The 21,614-nt window shown below is 45.4% G+C and overlaps 1 protein-coding gene across 6 annotated transcripts in view; it reads left to right on the top strand.

The window, feature by feature from the left end:
- The window catches only part of FGF13 (fibroblast growth factor 13), a 498,664-nt gene that overhangs the window by 424,520 nt on the left and 52,530 nt on the right, over window positions 1-21,614 (top strand). For 5 of the 6 annotated variants that reach the window (XM_032329640.1, XM_032329639.1, XM_032329638.1 and 2 more), the window contains 2 exons: window positions 10,164-10,274; window positions 15,729-15,832. In XM_032329640.1, the coding sequence (XP_032185531.1) occupies window positions 10,164-10,274; window positions 15,729-15,832 (215 nt within the window). Of the gene's footprint in view, window positions 1-7,621; window positions 8,226-10,163; window positions 10,275-15,728; window positions 15,833-21,614 lie in introns of those variants that run through there. The other variant, XM_032329641.1, reaches the window with a different exon arrangement.

The raw sequence follows: 21,614 nt of genomic DNA, 5'->3' as shown, positions 1-21,614 counted from the left end.
TTAATTGAGCATCAAGGTCCCTGTTATGAAATCAGGTTCTCAAATTGCTCGAGGTCCTTAGTGGTGGCAGGAGAAGTTATTAAACAATTTCAATCTGTTGATTATACTTACAGCTGCTTGTCAGAAGGGACAAGCCAGAGCAAATCAGTCCGAATGGATACCAGAGAAATCCTCGAGCTCAAAACCATAGTCCTGGGCTTCAGACCATGTAACTGAATACACTGTGTGCAATATTTTTCACTCTTTGGCTGAACTCAGGCTTCCCATAGCTGAAAGCAGATGGCACGAAATATCTTATGGTGTGGAGAGCCAGTTTTCCGGGTATGAAAAGAACCAAGCAAACTGGAGTGCTTAAACTTCCTGCTTCTGCTAAGGAGTGATGAAGATAAAGTACCAAGTGTCCTTGGGGTCTCGTCACACTCCAAAACCCCAGATTATATGACTCTGTCTGGGTCCTGGTGTTAAAGGGCTCCCTGGGCTGAGAAACCCAGAAGGATATAAAGCAGTGATTTATAGTCATTTAATTTTAGTGAGAAAGGGGGCAATGTTTTCTTAAAATGTCACTCTAAGAAGTTATTGTTCAAAGCACACAGACTAGGCTGTGTACAGATCTTATCTGTTGTTTGCTTCAAAATTCACTTTTGTTTTTTAAAAAAGGAAAACACATAACTGAGTTGAAAGTCATGCTAGATTCCATCTTCTCCCAGTGCCCAAGCCAAGAGATAGCCATATCCAGGCATCACTGATCAGGAAGCCAAATTCCAGACTCAGTGCCAAGGAAGAAAAAGCCATATGTAAAGGGCTCGACTTGTGCACATAGACTGTATCGACGGAGGATCTTTAGTTGAAATCCTGGCACTGCCACCGATGGACACTGCAAGAGATCATTAACAGATACATCTCTTCGTTTCTCTTGACTTCACTTTCCTCATCTGTAAAATGGCAATGCCTACCTTATAGGTTGTTAGAAGTATGAAAGAAAATAGCATAACAGCACTGAAGTTCCTTGTCCAATTATAACCACAGCATTTATTGACTGTTCTCTCCATTTGAAACCCCAGTTTTTCCCCCCCCCCAAAAAAAAAAGAAGAAGAGGAAAAGAAAAAAGAAAGCAGAGTGTGGAGTTTGAGATCACCTAGGACTTCTGCAGAGTTCTCAGATGAATTGTGGACCTGTCCTGCATCCCCTCCTTCGAATCTAGAGGATACCTTTCCTTCCAAATTCAGCTGGTTCCCAGCCCATATCCTGGTCAGTGTCTGAAAAGAAGTATGTTAGGCCTGCTAATCCTGAAAAAGCCCTGAAATAGTTTCCCATTACCTCTCTGCTTCTTTAAAAAATGGCAAATTTTGGTAGGAAATTGGTGGAAACACCGCCACTGGCAAATGGGAAATCAGTTCAGAGTTCCTTATGCTGGTTGCGGATCCCGCCCCTGTATGCTACGTAATACTGAACATTAGATCATTTGCAAACACTGCATTCCCTTCTTCAGATCTTGAGTTTTGGTCATCTTCCTCCAGAAATCCTATTTCCTGAAATAGCTTAGATCCAGAAAAATTACCAATTGCCTGCTTTTGCCTCAAATCCTCGCGTCATTCCCCACCCCCAACCAGCTTTTCATTTAGATTATTTGGTTCACTGGGCAAGAAATGAACCCAGTGTTACAGATATTTTGCCTCTGAGTCTTGCACATTTCTAGTCTGCCATAAATGTTTCATCATAGAAACACTTCATTTATGTCTGTTAGCCACCAGTCAGTTCGCAAAATAGCAATCGTTCCTTCAAAATCTTTGTATATTATTGAAGAAAAATGAATAGAATTCAGAGAAGCTGGGGCTTTTGTTGGCTCTGGACGCTCTGTTAGCACTGAGGCAACTCGTTTGGTTAAGAATAAATTTACTATTATCTGCAAAGTATTTCCTACCCCTTGGATGACAAACTTTACGAAATGATTGTGACTGCCTTGACTCACACGATCCAAGTTCACTCAGTATGATCTTCCAAAGAGAAAGGTACTATCTCATGCCCTTAAGTTCAGCACCTTGAACTTTCTCAATAATGGTTGTTGGTGCCCCCTTTCCAGGGACCACTTCTTGGTTGTAGCCCATGGGTGTATTAATCGTCGTGCAGTCTGAATAACAGAGTGAGAGCCAAGACGGGAATCAACTCACATACCCACTGAGACAGAGAACGTTTCTGTTGTACTGATAAAACTTCCATAGGAGAATCAGCACTCAATAATGTTTTTCAAAGTTTGTATCTATTTATTTATTTGAGAGAGAGAGAATGCACACTCGAGCTGGAGTGGGGAAACGGAGGGGGAGGGAGAGAGAAGCAGACTCCACACTGAGCACGGAGCCCTATTTCAGCCTCAACCCTGGGACCTTGGGTTTCCCAGGTTGGATCACAACCTGAGTGGAAACCAAGAGCCAGACGTTCAAGCGACTGAGCTACCCAGGGGTCCCTCAATTATGGTTTTTAACAGCCCTTACTGAAAAAGATGTTTTACTTGTACAAAACTTAAATCCCCACATACTGAAGCTTAAGCTCATTTCCTTGTGTTCTCTTTTTATGATCAAGGGGGAAACCTCCACCCCAGCAAGCCTATACTTCTCTCCAGGTTTTCTTGATTAAATGACCAAGCAGGTAATCAGAGGCCTTGAACTCTTGATGCTGCAGCTGCTACGGCTAATTAAACGGCAAACAGCTGAATTCATAGATATGATTAATACCATCAGGGTGCTCTTTGGTTTTAATGTTCATAAATTATGACTGAACAATAAAATTTTTATATGGGTTATAGGATTTTTCTTAAGGATCAGAATTAATCAGTGTGTCCCCCATTGATTTTATTTGTTTATTTGCTTTTATTTTTTTAAGATTTTATTTGAGAGACAGAATGAGCAAGAGAGAGAGAGCGCGCGCATGTGAGCAGAGGCAGAGGGAGAAGCAGACTCCCCTCTGAGCAGGGAATCCAAGAGGGGTCTCGATCCCAGGACCCTAGGATCATGACCAGGGCTGAAGGCAGATGCTCAAACGGCTGAGCCACCCAGGTGCCCTGTTTATTTGCTTTTAAGTATAAAGCAGAGGTAGCTTCAGGAAACTCTGTAACTGAAGTATTTAGAGAATGATCCCAGACAGAGGACACAGTGGAGACCAAGCCACCATCCGGGTGCAGTGCAAATCAGGAGAGCCGATCCATTTCTAGAAAATTGGTTCTGGAGAACTTTATTTCTGAAGCATAATTCCCCCAAATGATCTGACTAGGAGAGACTCTTTGCCAGCTGATTAATGTGTCAGGTACAGTAGTCACTCTTTCTGTCCCTGGAATTCCAGTGGGACATTGACAGGATTTCTTTAAATTGTGTTTTTCTTCCTGCTTGGAGTTAAGTGGCGAGAACCTTGGCTAATGGATTTTCTCTAATCTCCTCATTTGTATTTCTGTCCGGTCGTTTCTCTGGGCTTTTGTACATAATTAGGTGGACACGAAGGGTTGGCACTTGCTGCCCAGTCTCTTAAACGCCGCCTCTGCTGCCCTACCCGGTGGATGGTGAGATCCCCGTGTTGCTTGGCCTTAGTGCACTAGAACCTGTCTCCCTTTGCTCCGTTTGAGCTCATCATCTGTCCTTGCCCTGGTAACTGGTCCCTGAGGGGTCCCGAGGGACCGCTGAAGTGAAGACGGAGAGCTAACTGGCAAGTGGCTCCAATTATGTTTATCTTCACGAACGATGGGTGTTTGAAATCTCTCATTTGCAGAGTTTCAGAAAGACAGCCAACTCCTTCCTGCTCAGAAGGTACTAAGGCTGCTCCTGATTAGGCTGTCTGAGTTCTCTCATTTTTACTCATCACAGTCACATCTGTTTGGGTTTCTGTCTCTCTCCTGGAGATGCCTCTTGAGAGCAGATCCCCCCAGCTTCTTTACAGAGGCTTGCCAAAAGAGATTGGCAGAGAACGACCAGCATTCTATAATCTGATAACTCAAATAACTCCCCCTGAAAAGAACGCTAAAACCTGGTTCTCCAGTGAACCCGTGAGGAACGGAGCCAAAGAGACTTGTGGTAGTTCTCTCCGGAGTCCAATTTAGGGTTTATGTTCTGGTGGCATGAGAGGGGCATGGGGGAGGGGTGGGGAGGATGAGGAGGGGAAGAATAAGAGGGAGCAGGGACAGGGGCGCATACCAAGAAATCGTAGGCTTCAGAGGCAGAAAAACTTTTAGGAAGATCTCATCCAGAGATTTCAAACGTTTCGGTTTTAGCAGTGGAATCGTTCTTGCTGTTCTTCTAAATGAGAAATCATAAAAGGGTGCCTGGGTGGTTCTGTGCGTTGGGCATCCGACTCTTGGTTTTGGCTCAGGTCGCGATCTCAGGGTCCTGGGATGGAGCCCCAAGTCCTTGGGTTCCATCCGCACCTAGTGGGGAGTCTGCTTGAGATTCTCTTCCTCTCCGTCTGCCCCACATCCGGCCTGTGCACTCCTTCTCTGTCTCTCAAATAAATGAATAGGTCTCAAAAAAAAAAAAAAGAAAGAAAACATACAGTGAGCCCAGGTGTATAAAAGAGATGAAAGCAGAGGTGCTGTTGTTGAACCACAGGTGAAGGAACTTATATCCCCTCCACCCACTCTCAGGGCTCTGCAGAATACGATTTGAAAGCCATTAAGATTGTCTGAAAGATGACGTTCAGGATGGGAAAACTGTAGCCCCAGCAGAAGAAATGACATACCCAAGGTCACATAGCCGATTGGCAGCAGAGACAGGATTAAAAACGCATGCCTCCTGTCACCCAGGCTAGAACTCTGTGTGAGTGGGGCCGCCGAAAACAGCTAAGGGTGCTTTCCTCCTGAACATGATTAAGGAGAGAGCTTGGTGGGCAGTGCAGGGGGAAGAGGAGGTCCGGGAGGAACAAAGGGGAGTGGACCCACCATCGCAGAGCAAATGGGAGCCCTGGGATTAAGCAGGGTACAGTGTGAACTGGTAGGAAGAAAGCAAGACAGAAGAAAAAGACACTGTGGAAATAAGTGTGGAAAGAAAGTTCTTCACTCTCCCCCTCAGATGCCATCCTACTGGTGGAGTGGCAGTAAGACAGAAAGGAAAGGCAAAAATACCCTTCTCTAGCGTGGCCTGTGGTTCTTTCTTTCATTCTGCCTTCCTAAGGTGAATGGGGTTTGGGCACAGTTCTCCTCGGAGAATTTGAGACTTACATTCATTCTTCTCTGAGTTGAGAAGCACCTGTGAAATACATACGGGAGTTAGGAAAGGATGAGAAATCTCCACTAACTAATGGCTAAGCCGATTGGATAGTATGATTGCATAGTATGGACCCAAAGTCAAATGGCTTTCTTTCGCCTTCCCCCGGGATGAATCCCCGTCCGGCCACAGGCCTCTGTGAGTTCTCTTAAGCTAGGAGACAGGAAAATTCTTGCGGTCTATGGGCAGACAGGTCCCAGAGCGTTAGAGGCCCAGGGGCTCAGTGGAAGGTAACAGCATGCTGAGAGGGAGTAGAAACCTCTTAAGGTCCATTCCACACCCCAAATATTTGGCCCTGGTCACATCGTCTTCTGAGGCCTCTTTTGGTGAGATTATTTCCCTTCATGGTAACTGGAATATGAATCCCATTCATTCCGAGCCAGGAAACATCCTGCTCCTCTTAAGAAGCAATGTAAATCAGTCACTCATCAATTATTTTCAACAAACTGTTTATTGAACATAATCTATATGACAGGAGCTGTGCCAGCAGATGGGGAATGTAGTGCTGACCGAGGCCCAGTTCAGATTCTCAAGGCGTTCGAAGTCCAACGGGAGCCAACCAGGGTTTTTCCCTTATGAATCAATGTCTCAAGTGGCTGCTCGAATTGGCTGGAGGTGCTGAAACTCTCTTGCACCCCGTCCTCCGTGAGCTTTTGGGAAAGCCAAAAACACGGAGGAGTCGACTAACCTGCAGAAAATTGCAGACGGTTAGAACGACGACTCTCCTGCAACCCTCCACCTCCCTCCCTGCAACCTTCACCCCAGCCTGTGTTTGCAGAGCAGCATCAGAGCTTCCCATAGGGCCACAGACATTTCAAGACTGGGGACAAGTGGGAGGGGGAGGTGGCAGCAGTTTCCTCTCTGGAGCAGGGAAATCTCCAGAAGGGTCAGGTGATACAGCTCTGATGGGCTAAGAAGACTGAACGAGTCTCCTAGTTGGGAGCTCAGGCAAGAAAAGAAGGACGGGGGTCTGGGCCTTTGGTTCTGTTTGCGTCTGTATCAATTTGGAAAAGATCTGGGAAGTGGGGGAGGGAGAGGTCCAGTAAGGAGTGTACTGGCAGCCCCCGGACAAAGCAGCCCTACTCTTGGCAGCTTCCTTTCTGGCGTTAGAAATGAAGTAAAAGAGTAGCGCCCCTTTGAAGATGGGGTTGTGGATGGATCATTCTTTTTGTTGCATTTTTGACCTCGAAACTCCTCTTTCTTCTCCAGGTTAAAATATAGAACAGGGAAAGGACAGAACCTGTGAATAGAGAGAGGCGAACAAAAAGCCAGACTTGATTCCTGAATTGGAGGGAGAGAGGCTGCTCGATCTGGAGGAGCAGGGAATAAAGAAAGAAGTTAGGAGATCGGATATCGGGCCGGGGCTTCAATAACGAGGTTCGGCGCCGCGTTTCCCCAACACCGCTTTCTGTACACCACCCAAGCTCTCAAAGCAATGATTTGGGGCGGGGGGAAAAGCGGGGTTCGGACCGCACATCTTGGCCTGTAATGGAAAGTCAGCGAAAACCGCTGGGTGGCAGCGTGGTGTGCGGGCGCAGCTCTGCAGTGCCCGCCGCCGCCGCCGCCGCGAGGGCTGAACCCGTCTGCGAGCCCTGGCCTCTCTCCCGGAGGGCTGCAAGTGTCGCCGCGCGAAATGCCTCGGCGGGTGTGTGTGTGTTGGGGGGAGGGGGCTGTTGTGAGTCGTAGACCGGGGCGGGGGCGCGGGGGTCTGGCGAGCTTCCCAGGGGCGCCAGCCCGGGGCAGTGTGGCCCGCTAAGAGTCCAACGCTAACGAAACAGCCGCCCCCTCCCCTACCGCCCCCCACCTCCAGGCAAGCCCCGGCTCTCCCGGCCCCACGACCTCCTCCCGGGCCCCCCTGCATCCCGGCCTAGCCCGCGGCTCCGCTCTGGAAGAGGAGGGCAGAGAGCCGCGGGCGGTGGGGCAGCGCCGGAGCCCCTACAGGTGTTCGGCGGCGCGGCCGGCCGGGGCCTCGGGGGGCGGGGCGGCGGGGAGCCCGCGGGCTGGGCTCCGGGAGGGAGGGGCCGCCGGGGGAGGGGGGCCTCGGGGAGGCCGCGGCGCGCTTCCGGAGGGTGCCTGCGGCGACCGGATTGCTATGCAGAGCCTGTGCCGCGCCCAGAGCAGCCGCCGCCGCCGCCGCCGCCGCCACCACCGCCGCCGCCGCCGCCGAGATGCGAGGCCGTTACCTGTTTGATCCCCGTCGGCCAGCCGGCGCGGGCCAACTTTTCCCGATCGTCAGGCCCCGAAGTTGCAAGGACTAGTCGGAGGCTCGGAGGGGCCAGGGCGAGGGCGCGCTCCCCCGCGCGCTGCCTTCCCCCCCCTCCCGCCGCCCGCGCTCGCGGCCTCTCTCCCGCCCGCGCCGCTCCCTCCGCCCGCCTCCCCGCTCCGGCCCCCTCCGCGCGGCACAGGGCGGGGGGTGCCGCCAAACTCCGACCCGAGCCACTTGGACTCGCACAGTGTCCTCGGGGCGCAGGGGCCGAGCGCACGCAGCCGCGCCGCGCTGCCTCCGCCGTCAGTCTCGCCGCGATCCCGGCCCGGGGCTGTGGCGTCGGCTCGGACCCAGGCCGCCCGCCCGCCCGCGCGGGAGCCGGACCCCCGCCGCAGGAGCCCGGACGGCATGCTGAGCCCCCTCCTCGGCTGACGGGCCGAGCGCCGAGAAGCCCGGGCGAGCGCCGGCCGGGGAGACGAGGGCGGCCGCGGCGCGAGACCGAGCGGACGCGCCGCGGAGGAGCGGGAGGCGGAGGCGAAGGCGAAGCCGGAGAGGGGCCGCCAAAGAAGTGGTGGTGGTGGGCGTCGTGGCCATGGCGGCGGCTATCGCCAGCTCGCTGATCCGTCAGAAGAGACAAGCCCGCGAGCGCGAGAAATCCAACGCCTGCAAGTGTGTCAGCAGCCCCAGCAAAGGCAAGACCAGCTGCGACAAAAACAAGTTAAACGTCTTTTCCCGGGTCAAACTCTTCGGCTCCAAGAAGAGGCGCAGAAGGAGACCAGGTTGGAAGGGGCGCTTGGCCGTCTTGGGCTGGGGTGGGTTGGGGATCCCCCCCCATACTTTACGAGTGTGGAGGGGGCTGGAGGGCGTGTATGTAAGCGTAGGTGAGTTTGTCGGGGGCCCATCTGGTGCGGATGCGGCCACCTAGCCGGTGTGCGTGCGTGGGAAGCGATGGCTTGCTCGCCGCGGTCCTAGCGGTAACTGGCTTGCTGCATTGCAACTGCCGTGGGACAGGCGCAGAGCCCGGGGCCAGAGCCGGCGGGGGGGGCGCGCCCTCAGCTTCAGACGCGCCCCGTGTGTGCACGTCCGGGGGCTCTGGCACGCGTGACCCAGACGTGGCCGCCGTGTGTGTGTCTGTGTGTGTGGCGTGGAAACTGCAGGCGCCGAGCTGGGCAGACACCGCCGCCCGCCCTAGCGAACCCCGGGGAAACCCTCCTTTGCCTTTACCCCTGCAGCTCTGCCTCTTCCCCTGATCCAGCTTCCACCGCCCCCCGCCCCGCCCCCCACACCAAACGCCGTGGGCTTCGGCTCTCTAGGCATTCTGTTTCTTCGATCACTTCTGAGCTTATCGGGACAGACTTGACTTGTGGTACACCCTTGAAATATTTGCTGGAGAGGGGGGAGTGGATTCCTAGAACCTTGTGGCCAAGAGCTTAGTGATCTGGTTAGACTCGTGAAACTGGTTACTTGCTACTAAAATGCTGGATTGAAGAGAGAACTCACAGCCAGCTTGTAGGTCCTTTGGAACCTATTCCGCGAGAGGAGTAGCGCGGTATCCCGGTGCCAGGGGAAATTTCACACAGCTCTAGGTGTTAGGTTGCGTCAAGGTAGAGCTTCAAGGCGAACATACAGCTTATTTGGCTGTTCTTCCCCAAATGCATCCTTTACGCTGTTTTCTTACTTTTAACGAGCTAAATAATACTGAATTTCAGACCTACTCATCAATTTGTTCTCTCTGTATGTGTTCCACACACTATGGACTGGAAAAGCAGACATCCATTTTCTGTTTGCATGAAGTTTGCAAGGCATTCGCTGTGAATCGGGCTTGTTTTTAAGAGGCTGAAGCAGTTGCAAAGCATGATTATGTGGCCTGAATGATCACATACAAATGATTTCGGTGCAGGTATCTGCATTCAGTTAAAAGCAAATTTTTGATAACATGACTCTTATTGGTAAATTAGGTACTTTATTAAATCTGTAGTGATTCATAATTGAAAATCATTGTAACTGAGAACCCATGCTTAGATACTCATATTGCTGTATAAACTAATTTCCTTTTCCTCCCCACCAACAAACACCCTGCTCTTTTTGCCTCCCTTTTCCCTAAGGATAATTAACACGATAGGGTATGGTAATGGATTTTTCCCCTCCTCTCCCCTTTTCTTAGTATCACAGCTCCAATTTCCAAATGTAAGTCCTTTCTGATGGGCTTTCAGATTATTGATGCATTTCCAACGCTCTCAGAATGGAGCGGACTAATTCTTTGAAGAGCGATAATGCTGAGAGAAGTCTTTGTGTGTTTTTGGTCCCTGGTTGTCAAACCACTGGAAATTGTCTTTGTATTTCTCCCTCTCCTTCCTCATGAGAAGTGGCACATCGTTAAAAGGCAGAACATGCCATTTGCCGACCTGCTCCGAACGCTCAGTGAGCTAGAGTCCCACTCTGTAAGCCAGGGGACATGCTCTCAGAAACTAGCTGCCCTCAGAAGCTTTAGGGCTTTACCAAAGTGATGAGGTAGAAATCAAAGCTTTCTTCAGCTTGGAGATTAACTCCGAAACTTGGAAGTTTGTTTGCCTGTTTCCTTTCAGAGGACTCTTTAAAGTTGTGGTGTGACCTTTTCCACTAAAGTTTGTAAATGAAATCAGAATTTTGACTTCTGAGTCTTTTCAACTACATAAGCACAACTTTCCGACTGATCCAAATCCTCCTTCTTTTTGCAGAGCCTCAGCTTAAGGGCATAGTTACCAAACTCTACAGCCGCCAAGGTTACCACTTGCAGCTGCAGGCAGATGGAACCATCGATGGCACAAAAGACGAGGACAGCACTTACAGTAAGTGACCGTGAAATAAACAGGATCTCCCAGCCAGTGCCCTGTTGACATTGCATGTTTTCTTTGTGATTAATCACTATTTTGAAATTAACAACCCTTGTGAATTTCTCACCTGAAGGCAAAAATACAGTCAACACTTCCACACTGTTGGTGCAGGTTCACCTAAGGGAAGTTGAATGTGAAAATATGTAAAATAGTGAACTCTAGCAAATAATGCTGACACCATCTGAAGAACCATCCAAATGTCATCTCCATGGTAATCTGGATAGATTTATGGCTGTCCTTTGGATTTTATTACTTTTTTCCCACAGAAAATTTACTCACCCACACACTGATCCTGAAATAGCACGTTATCTCTACTCTTAAGAACCGGTCTCATCCCAAGAGGGAGGAGTGGTTTTGTGTCATGATAATTCATCATTACAAGCTTTCACTTCTGCCCCCCCCCTCCACACACACTGATAACTCTGAGACTAATTGGTATTTTAACAATTGAGATAGGTCCACAGGTGGGTGAAGGGATTTCTCTTAGTGCTTTATTTATTTATTTATTTATTTTTAAACCATGGTTTGAGTAAAGACCAAGTTGGGACCATCACGGTGAACCTAATAAAGGAAACACATCAAAAATAAAGTAAGTTTTATTTCTAATTAGTGAAATAATGTGATTATAAGATGTTACATAACCTTTTTATCACTATGCTTTTATTTATTGGAAGTCATCAAAACAAACTCACAAACAGTGAAGCCCTCTTTTCCCTAATGATTGGTGTTTTCTTGCCATTGGAAGATTTCTGCAGACCCATTAACTGTTCCATGAGGCTGAAACACCTGGTTCTCACAATTTATTCTCTGTTTTCCCTATTTATATTGCACTTCCTTCAGACTTTGGTAATTTCCTAGAAACATCCCCTCGATCCGCTAAGAAGACAGCAAGGAAAGCCAGTGAGAAGGCTAACGAGTCCTCTGCAGCATTTTGAGAGATGGTCGGCTGCAGACAGCAAACCATAGACAGGGGTCCCAATGTGAGATGTCAAAAGAGTTTCTCACCTTTTAATAATGCTTCCTGGGCTGATGGCCAAGCTATGACCCCAAGAGGAAGTCACCTTTAATTACCCTTGAAGAAAGCCCTGGTGGTACCAGGAATAAGAAACATCCATACTGAATGGTTCTTCACTGTTTTTGCAAAATGCTGTGTTACTCTTGCGATGTTCAAGTTCTACAGTGAGTATCTTAGATGTTTTGTGCATACTCTTCTGTTTGAAAAACTTAGTCAAGTGTGAATAGAGTGTTTTACTATCATCGTGTAACAGACATTAGTACATAATGATCAGCTAGAAAACATTCCGATAAATTTTAGGTACAGATCAGTATCCAGGGAAGGAATTGGGGGGAGGGGGGTTGTGAGCCGGTCTGTTTTCATAAGTGCTTCCGCACAGTGGGTCCACTGGGCATTACTGAAAGGTAGTTTACGATTATTTGCCCATGAGCTCCCCCCCAGCCCAGTCAAGTTTTCCCCCCATCTATTTGTAGCATCTTCCCTACATTAAAATCAGAAAAAAAAATTATTTTGGTTCTAGCGTTCATATGCGTTTCTTGAAAAGGAAAAACTTTAAAATCAGTGCATTGGTTGTGTTTTGTGAACAGCAATGGGCCAAATGTATCAAGATCACACGCTAGGCAGTCCTTTTAGGATAAACACACACTTACACACATATACACACACACGGGCACACACACATATATGTATGTAAATCAAGACTCTGTTCCCTACAGTGGAGCTTTAAATCGTGTAGTAGGTTTTACTCTTCAATTCCTGTGTATTCATAGCTTCTGCCTTTGGTTGTCTTATACCTCTCACTGATAGGAATGGCATTTCTGTGTACTAAAGATACTCCAAGACCTTGAACGAGTGTTAGCCTGATTATCAGAATCAGTGTTTAGGCAGAATGAAATAATAAGGGGGAAAGCCACGGTGGTAAGGATTATCAGAACATGAAGCATTCAAGTGAAAAGGACCTCAAAAGAAATAGCAGGTCTATGGGGCTTGACCCTTCCCCAGAACGAATGCGACCAGAGGCCAGGGGACTAGCTAATCTTCTCCAGTGAGGATATTGTAGGGCATAAGTCATCAGGAAACAGTCTTGTTTCATGATTAAAATGATTATTCACATGATCATCATTACGATGGAAGTCTAGCCATGTAAATTTATTCTTTTTTTCCTCAAAAGCCCGGCAATTTCCTTGACATTCATTAATTATTTTAAATGAATAGAACAAGAATACAAGTTGTTTTTTCTTCAAAGGTAACTCATTTATATAGTGTTTCCTTAACACGTATTCCTGATACTGTGTTTATTTTTTTGTTTTGTTTTTAATACTTTTTAGTACCTTCTGACATTTTTTCTCATTTAGTTCAAAATGATTTGATGATATTTTCATTCTGTGGTGATAAGCATAATCACGATGTAACATATTCATTCACATTTACCCAACTAGATTTATTCCTAAAAACGTATGTTTGATATTGTGCATTTAAACTGACCTTTGATAAATTTATTACAAGGGTAGATGTCAGTTCAATAAAATCTCATCATGAGCAAACCAGCCATTGTAAATTATGTATTTCCCCCTAAAAAGGAAAAGTTGATAGACATTTTGTGGCTGCAGTTTTATTATTATCTGCCTTGGGTGCATTGAGGGCTATTTTAAAAGAATCTCAGGCAGTGTTACTAGTTCAGTGTGTCAGGTCTCCCCAGTCTGCAGTAAGATACACTTCTATTAATTGCTCCCTTTGAAAAATTGACCTTAGCCCAGCTAACGAAGAAGGATGTGTGTATCCAGTGTGTATCCAGTAAACCTTAAGTGTCAACTTATGCATGTCTCTGAGAAAATGGTCCCTTCAAGGTAGTAGATGGAGTTTAATTGGTTTTATGTAGACACAGTAGAATAAACAAGAAATAGAAGCCCTTTTATTTATTAAAAGCTTATGCGAAACTTTGACAGAAAGGGAATAAGAGATTTTTGGTATTTAATCAATGTGTTTTAGATACACAAATGAAATCAATTGTTTTCTTCTCATATGTAGAATAGTTTCATCCTAATTGAAATGATATCTTGTGTCCAGGAGGAAGTACTCCGGATTTAGAGAAACACAGGCACATAGGAAAATATCTGCCTAAGCTTACCCCTGATGTAATTTCTTGGAGTTTTTATCTGGAAACTGTTATATCTGACCATTTACACTTTGAACCAACCCAGTTTATGATCTATCTTGAATGTCTAAAGAAAAGAAAAGACTGAACTAGGATGGCTAGCTGCTGTCTACTTTTGCTGCCTTCAGTTTTGTTTTGTTTTAGAGTGCTGATTTTTGTTTTTGAATGGGGTGTCACAGAAATTTATGGTGCATAGTGAAAAATTCATGTTCTCCTCTATAGTTAACATCATTAATCAGGAATAGATAGTCCCCGGCATGGATTACTGATGGATTTTGCTTCTCTTCTACCTCCCGCTATCTGATGTTTGGAATTCAAGCATTTTATTGCTCATTAAAACCCACACCAGAGATGTTGAGGCACGTGGTGAAGATCAAATCTTTTTCTCTCTTCTTACCTTTTTTTTTTTTTTTTTTTTTTTTTTTGCTTGTTACAAGCTGCATTAAGAGAACTACGGAGGCTCTGAGTGTTGTGATAAACGAGGTTCTAGACACAGTTCTGAATTTTATTTATCACTCCCTGTCCTCTATGACTATAACTAAACTAGGATTCAGACACAGCCTGGTTTTCTAGTTGTCTGGTGGTACACTGTGGTAATGGCTTTTTACACCAAACCCATATGGAAGTTTTCGGTTGGTTTTTTAGATCTCAGATTTTTTTTTTAAACAAGAACTTTTATGTAATGGGATTGTGAACTGTCGCATTCCAAAAGTATCATATTGTCATGTTGTCACCATTCCGACTGCTGTCAATCCGCAGATGTGTGTTGAGCACCTCTGCGAGCAAGGCATCATCAACAGAAAGAGATATATACATAAGCAAAGAGACAGACTCCTTTCCTGTGCATTGCATTGTCAAATATAGCATGCGATCCTGGCTTGCAATCTGTGCGATCACTTTCCTTTACCTCACATAACAGAAGGGCACAGCTTTTAATACGATGAGCATTGAACGAGGTGCCATCAGTGGCATGTGGTGGGAACACTTGTATTTTGAACTGTACAATATGTCCTCGCTCCTCTCTGGTAACACCCTGATTTTAAGGGAAATATACATTGGAGGCTCCCCCAAGGAGTATTCAGTTCCTCCCTAATATTTTTCACCCATATTGCCCCACCTACTGCAGCAGGATAGATAGGCATCAAGGTAAGAGATCTCAGAAAAGCTGTTCTTACCCCCATGGTGACTCTTTTACATTCTTGTTCACAGAAATGATAGCAGACCAATGTATCCTCTTCAGTAAACTTACACACCAAGGCAACAATCATCAACATTGGTCTATGACTCTTGAAAGGTGCACAGGCTAGCTTCAAAAGATGTGTGTGGCAAGCACTACGTTTTAAAAATGTACTGTTTTATTTTTATTCGCAGTGTAGGAGGGAGTAGACAGCTGGTAGGGGGAGGACGCCCACTGGTTTTCTCCAGTGAGTGGTGTGTGATTGTGAGGAGAGGCTGGGTGTAAGTTTCACGCAATCAAACCTTCAAATGGAGAAATGAAGGCCTCTTTGGTACCAGCTGGCTGCCTACTTACAACTATTTTGCTAAATAAACAAACAAACCTCTTAAGTTCATTATTGGTATTCTTTTCACCTTTGCTACTAGATGCGAAAAGCTAGGCACTGCTCCCCCACCCCCAACCCTATCTTGGGAAATGTTGGTTCTTTAAGAAATACTGAAATACTACTCTGGGAACATAAGACTACAAAATGACTTTTTTTTTTTTTTTTCCCCAAGGCCCGGATTTATTTTTGGGTTGTTGCATTGGAAATAATACAGATAATTTAGATGAGGGAGTTAGACTAGTATCTTTTCTAAGATTCTAGGAATCTCTCCCCAACTGGTAGATCATAACCATGTCTGTGAATTTTAGCTGTCATCTAGGGGAGCGGTTTAAAATAGTTCGTTGAGGATAAAGCCATTTAATATATAGACCAGTTCCTGAAACTGTAGCTCTCCAACAGCATCGGGATTCCCTACTTCCGACAGACACTACACAAACCACGGGCTTGTCTCCCATTTCCCCAGGGTGTCTAACAGTATGTGGCCGTGGCACAGCCCCACTCATGCAACTGTAGCCAGACACTGAGCACACTAAAAGGGAGAAGAGGCCCTATCTATCTATGTGTAAATACACAGACATCAGCACACATAACTTTTGGAGGGCCACACCTGCTGGGAACGTTGTAAAGCTATGGAATTCAGAATGATAACATCGCTTTCTCATTCTTTTTGATTCCAGCTCTGTTTAACCTCATCCCTGTGGGTCTTCGAGTGGTGGCTATCCAAGGAGTTCAAACCAAGCTGTATTTGGCAATGAACAGCGAGGGATACCTATACACCTCGGTAAGCCTTTCGCGGTGCTCCCGCTTTGAGCATCGGGTTTCATCCGACGTGAAATAAAACATGTTGTGTATGTGTTACTGCAGATTTCTGTGATGAGGAAGAATGTTTTTGATGGAAAGATCTCATTTGAAAGGACAAATCAACTTCCAGGGAAAGTTCTGTCTATTGCTAGTTAATCACTTGAGGCTAACATTTTTGGTATAAAATCAAAGATCCACTAAACTTTTTTTTGCGCATATGATGACATTTGGGTTATTAGTTTACATAGCATATCATAGAATGTTCTGTCTTGCTGTCCTGCTTGGCAATTCAGTATATATGTATCCATGTTTCCTCCTAAAGAAACGAAGGAGACCTCTTCCTCAAATGAACTCTAGGACATGAAAGACGGTTCTGCAACTATCTCTGTTCCTTATCTTCCATTCAACTAGGTCACATTTGCTGTCTCTACCCTTTTTCCTTCAGGCACATTTCAACCTCTCCCTGTGTGCAAATTCCTGCTTTTCCCAGGAAATATGTAAACAACATAGACAACAATTCAGTTAGGAATGCAAGGCCAAACTAGGAAGCTTTTTAAAAATACGTTTCACATTTAAATACAGGCAGAAACAGTACAGTTCTCAGAGCGAGGATTTCATTCTTACCAGTAGACCTAGTTCCCGATTACAGGAGACCACTTAATCTAGAAATACTTTGTAATCTTCATTTCAAGTTGCACATATTTTCAGAAGAGGGTAGGATGTTTAAAATGGAGAGAACTGCTTTTCAGACTTCCTACTAGATAACCTTCACGGAGGCTATTACCATGGCTGGAGAAACCTGGTCCCCAGTCGGCCTGAGTGGTTAATCTATAAATACTTGTGCTCTCGCCTGTTCCCTGAATTTATTGCAAAGCCAGGTGTGTAGAGAGACTGTTGACAGACGTGTCATAGCCCCGGTTTTGAGAGGCCAGGCTGGGAAAGAGGTGGGAGAAGACGCAGACCACAGAGGGCCCATTCATTTGGCAAACCGGCTAGTCCATTTCACGTCACCATAGACGATCCGTCACCAGCAGAACCCTGGTCACTGTCCGCTTCTTATCAGGCCACGGCAGTGGTCTTGTTGAATAAATGCGGGGGCTTTATGATTTTTACAAAGGCCAAATTTGGATTTCTCACTATATTCGTGAAATCTGTCACTCATTAATACATTGCTCTTATTATAAAGGGTAGGAAAGAGAATTTGTTCTTCAGATCTGTGAGTTAAGGTAAGAGAATGTAATCATGTAGGATTTTAATTAACCTCATTTAGATCCACAGACTGCCTCAACAGGGCCAGATACAAAGGTAGGTGTTTAATGAAAGAAATGCTTGTTTTCTGAAACCACTGTGCAGGCGTGGGAGGGAATGGAATATACGAAGCGTACTTTCGGGAAGGTGAATACCACACGGGACAGAAGCTCATCACTAGGAAGTAATTACTGGTCAAGAATCCAGAAGGTTGAATGTTTTTAAATCTTGCAACAGTAATTTTAATTTTGGCAATAACTTTTAAGTTAGAGTGAGGAAAAAGTCATGTTAAGTAATATGTCAGGTGTCGCCACTCAAGAAAATGAGGGCATTTGGTATTACATTTAAGGAACCGATGTCAAAAATTCACAGCCTACCGTTCGAATTGACCATCGTTTTGGCAAGTAGGTAAATGCCAACATGAGCTCATTTCTAAAGAAGACTTCCCAGGAGGAATCAGCATTGTAGATCCATGGGCTTCCTTTCTCTCTGTGATGGGCAAGCTGAGAGCGAAATGTGGGACACTTTGTATGCATTTCCCATTAAGGTAAAGGAACCTTAAGTGAGCATTTCCCATTAAAGGAAAAGGAACCTTAAGTGAGCATTTCCTATTAAGGAAAAGAAACTGTGTTTTCATTAAGGAGGAAGAATGTCTGATTGACATCATTGAACCCTGGAGTTCACATAGGGAAAAAGATCCAGCAAAGAGTCTGAATTTTCTCCAGGATAGATTTTCCACTTCTTACTACTCCTCCTGGGTCGTGGTTTGGAGTCCCTTCCCCATGCTGATCACCCATTTCGTTATCATTTCAAGTATGGTGTCCAGATGCCATCGGGATAGAATCTGTCTTAGTAATGTCTGCATCTTGTGTCGTTGTGACCAAAAAGTGACAGGAAATATTATACCCCATCAAAAGAGAGAGGATCGCACTGCTCTTACATGAAACCATGGCAGTTCTACCGCTGAAACATTGTAGGCAGTTCTGTTAAGTGCGAAGTAGCAAAGAGAAAATGGGTTTGGTTGGTGACCTAAGGAGGAAGCAAAAATAAGAAGTGAGGACTACTGACATGGGCAAGTAAAAAAAAAATCTATTAGGACTTTACTGAAAATCATCTTGGTGAGGAATGACTAAGGGCTGCCTTAGGGCATCGGCCGTGGCATTGGCCAAAGGGACATGTACTCTTGAGCTGTTTCAGAGGTAGAATCATCAGGATGTGGTGGCCGACTGGATTTGGAGAGAACGCAGGACCCCCATGAGTGGCCCAACATGTAGGCTCGCCACTCACTACACACAGACGGCAGTGAAGGAGCTGCAGTACAGACGCTTTTTAAAATGTGCACAATGGCGGGTGATGCAGGGGCCTGGGGGGAGAGGGAGAATCTTGCCTCTGGCAACTGGTCTGATGGTGAAGCTGTTAACCATGACGGAGAGTAAAGAAGAAAGCAGACCCGGGAAGGAAGGTACCCGAGTGGAGCTTGCTATAGATCCTTGAAAATGTGAACGTGGAGATGGAGAAAGATGTGAGCTAGGGATACAGTGTGGGAGCTTCTGCATGTAGGTGGCGGTTGCTGGCGTGGAAATAGTCGAGAGAATATGTAGCACAGGAAGAGACGAGCGTTTGTCAAATAATATTAGGGAATGACATTGCGCAAGTGCCGGCAGCAGCAGCAGAGCTAATAGAGGCAGATCGCACGAGAGAGAGTTTTCAGAAGAGCCTGCAATGTCAAATACTTCGGAGAAAATAAGTCAAACAAGAACTAGGACTCTATCATAGGAAGGTCTTCAGTGATCTTGACAAGAGCACTTTCAGCGGAGTCATGGAGACAGAAGCCAGACTGTAGTGGGTGACATGGGGAGGGGGAAGTAGAGGCGGTAGGTATAACATTTCTAACAGGAGACACGTGAGTATTTAGAGGAGGACACAGGACTGAGGGACGAATGCTTTGGGGGTTATTTGGTTGAGACACTTTAATCTACTTATTAGGGGAAGGAAAAGAGCCAGTCGAGAGGAAGGAATTAAAAACATAGGAAATGGGGTCCAGAAGGAGTTGAAGAGACCGACGGAATTGAGTGTAAGTGAAAGGATTAGATTGACGTTGGTAAGCGGGAGCCCACTGCTACAACAGGAGCCAAAGGGATGAGGTCAGATGCAGATGGACATAGGTGTACGCAGCCGGCTGGTGATGGAGAAGAAAGTTGAGGGATTTCCAGCCAAATGCCCTGTGTATTCCCACGGAAGCAGACTGAGAGGTCACGGCTGAGAAACAGAGCCCCGGGGTGGCATGGGTGAAGATTTGAAACAGCTATTTTGGGAAAGGGGGCGTGGAAATGGTCTAATGACCAGGGCTGTGTCAACCACAGCACAGGAACCCAATCCAGGCTATAACCTGTCTTTGTAAATAAAGTTTTATTAGAACACAGTCGCACCCATTCATTTACTTAAGGTCTCGGACTGATTTTATGCTACAACAGCAGAGCTGAATAGTTGCAACAGAGCCCTGAGGGCCTGTGAGGGCCCACAAAGGCAAAATTATTTACTATTTTAACCCTTTACCAAAAAAAGTTGGCTGACTTCTAGTCGGAGAGCCAGTCTCAACTTAGCTACCTATTAGAATCACCTGGGGACCTTTAAAAAAATCCCAGTCTCCCTGCTACACTCAAACCAATTATATCAAACTATCTAAAGGGGGGGGTCTGTGCATGAATATTTTCTAAAACTGATGCTAATGGTAGCTTGGGTTGAAAACCACTGATCTAGGGCCAAGGAAAATGATTGCTGAATAGCACTGAGAACCACCTCCGCCCCTACCATGAAGTCAGAAACCATGAACTCACATGCACTTTGTCCTTTATCTGAAATATCTGATGCTGATCATCTTACTCTGCTCTTGCAAACAAATTGACTTTATATTTCTGAAGGACCGTTTCTTGAGAGGAAGGAAAATGCTGACTCTCGGGAAAGCTCTCTTATTTTATTTCCTTGTATTTCTTTGTATACTTGGGAATTTCTGCCTGTACATCCTTCCATTTCTTTGAAATTCAGTTTTTCATTTTTTTAACATTTCTTCCCCCTCTTGTCCATTGCATAAAGAAACAATACCTCCATGTCGTGATTGCTATAGAGATAGTAATTTATTTTCCATGATTAATCTCTGAATTCCTGCACTGCACCCTCCCCCCCCCCCTTTTTTTCTTGTTGCCACGGGGGACAGACTTGATGTAGGCTCAAGTGGCAGTGAGAAACCATCTGTGGCACAGAGAATCATAATTAGCCATTATTTCATAACATATTTACTTTTGTCGATGATAGAACTAAGGCTTACAGGAACTGTAAGGAAATTATTATTCATTATGCATCAAGAACTTTGTTCATACCTTGGGTTTTTCTTTACCAATAATGAGTTACACATAAGCTTTTGAGAGTTCCTCAAAACTTCTTAGTATAAATATTTAATAACATAAAGCTGTTCATAATACATATTTCAGAACTGGTTGAAATAAATAAACATTAACTGCAGAAAATCAAGGCTCTTAAATGTGAAAATATTAATAACATCCTAGTACCTGTTTTAATAAAGGAGTAATAGCAGATACTAGAAACAGAATGAACTCACAGCTAAACCAAAAGCATTTTGCTTTGATTTTGGAATGTTCCAGAACTCAGTGGCAGTCTTTTTACCTGCCTAATCACTTAACCTCTCATCAACACTGCTTTTCCGTTTCCAGAGTGCGTGGTGTTGCTTGAGTTGTGTCTGGGCTGGGGGCACTACCATGAAGACAAGTAGAAATCCTTTGACAAGTAAACCTTTTCCATCCACATGCTTCTAGAGAGGACTTACAGGAGTGATTTTACCATAGCAAATTAGATGCAAGATCAGAAAGTGGGTCTCTCTTGAGAGTCAGCTTGATGCCATGCGAATGAGGCAGCGTGTCTTACTGAACCCAGGGGCCCAGTCTATCTTGAAATCTGAAATGCGGGGGCAGATTTTGACTTCTCTACCGGATTATTTACACATACCTCAAAGTTACCAAGTTTCTTCTCCTATCACACATGTTAATTTTGACAATCCAATCAAGATGTTGTCTGATTTTCCACCGTATAGTTCTTGCTCTTTTTTTTTCCTTTTGCAACTAGTAAACAATCCACCAGGAAATGCTTTGAGTAAATTCTGTGCTCCTAAAAACCAAGTTTTTAATGTTCTATTTTTAAGAACCCCAAACCTCTTTATTTTTATTTTTTTAAATTATATTAGTCACAAAACCTCTTTAGAAAAATAAGATAATTAGTCAAAAATTTGGGAAATGACTAATGATTTTTAGGTAAGCCATATAAAGTTTACCAACAGTTAAACTGAGGTTTTTCGCAAAGCAAGGAAGCATCATTAAAAGTAGGATCTTCTGGCAGCAGAGGATTTTCTGGGTTTAGCATTTTAGGCACTGGGCTTAAATAGACCGTGGTTTAATGGAAGGTTAGTTTACATGGTTTGAGTGAATTAAAGTGAGTTCTGATAA

Source organism: Mustela erminea, chromosome X (genome assembly GCF_009829155.1).
Source record: "Mustela erminea isolate mMusErm1 chromosome X, mMusErm1.Pri, whole genome shotgun sequence".
NCBI classification, from domain to species: Eukaryota; Metazoa; Chordata; class Mammalia; order Carnivora; family Mustelidae; genus Mustela; species Mustela erminea.
This window is presented reverse-complemented; position numbering and strand designations above follow the sequence as displayed.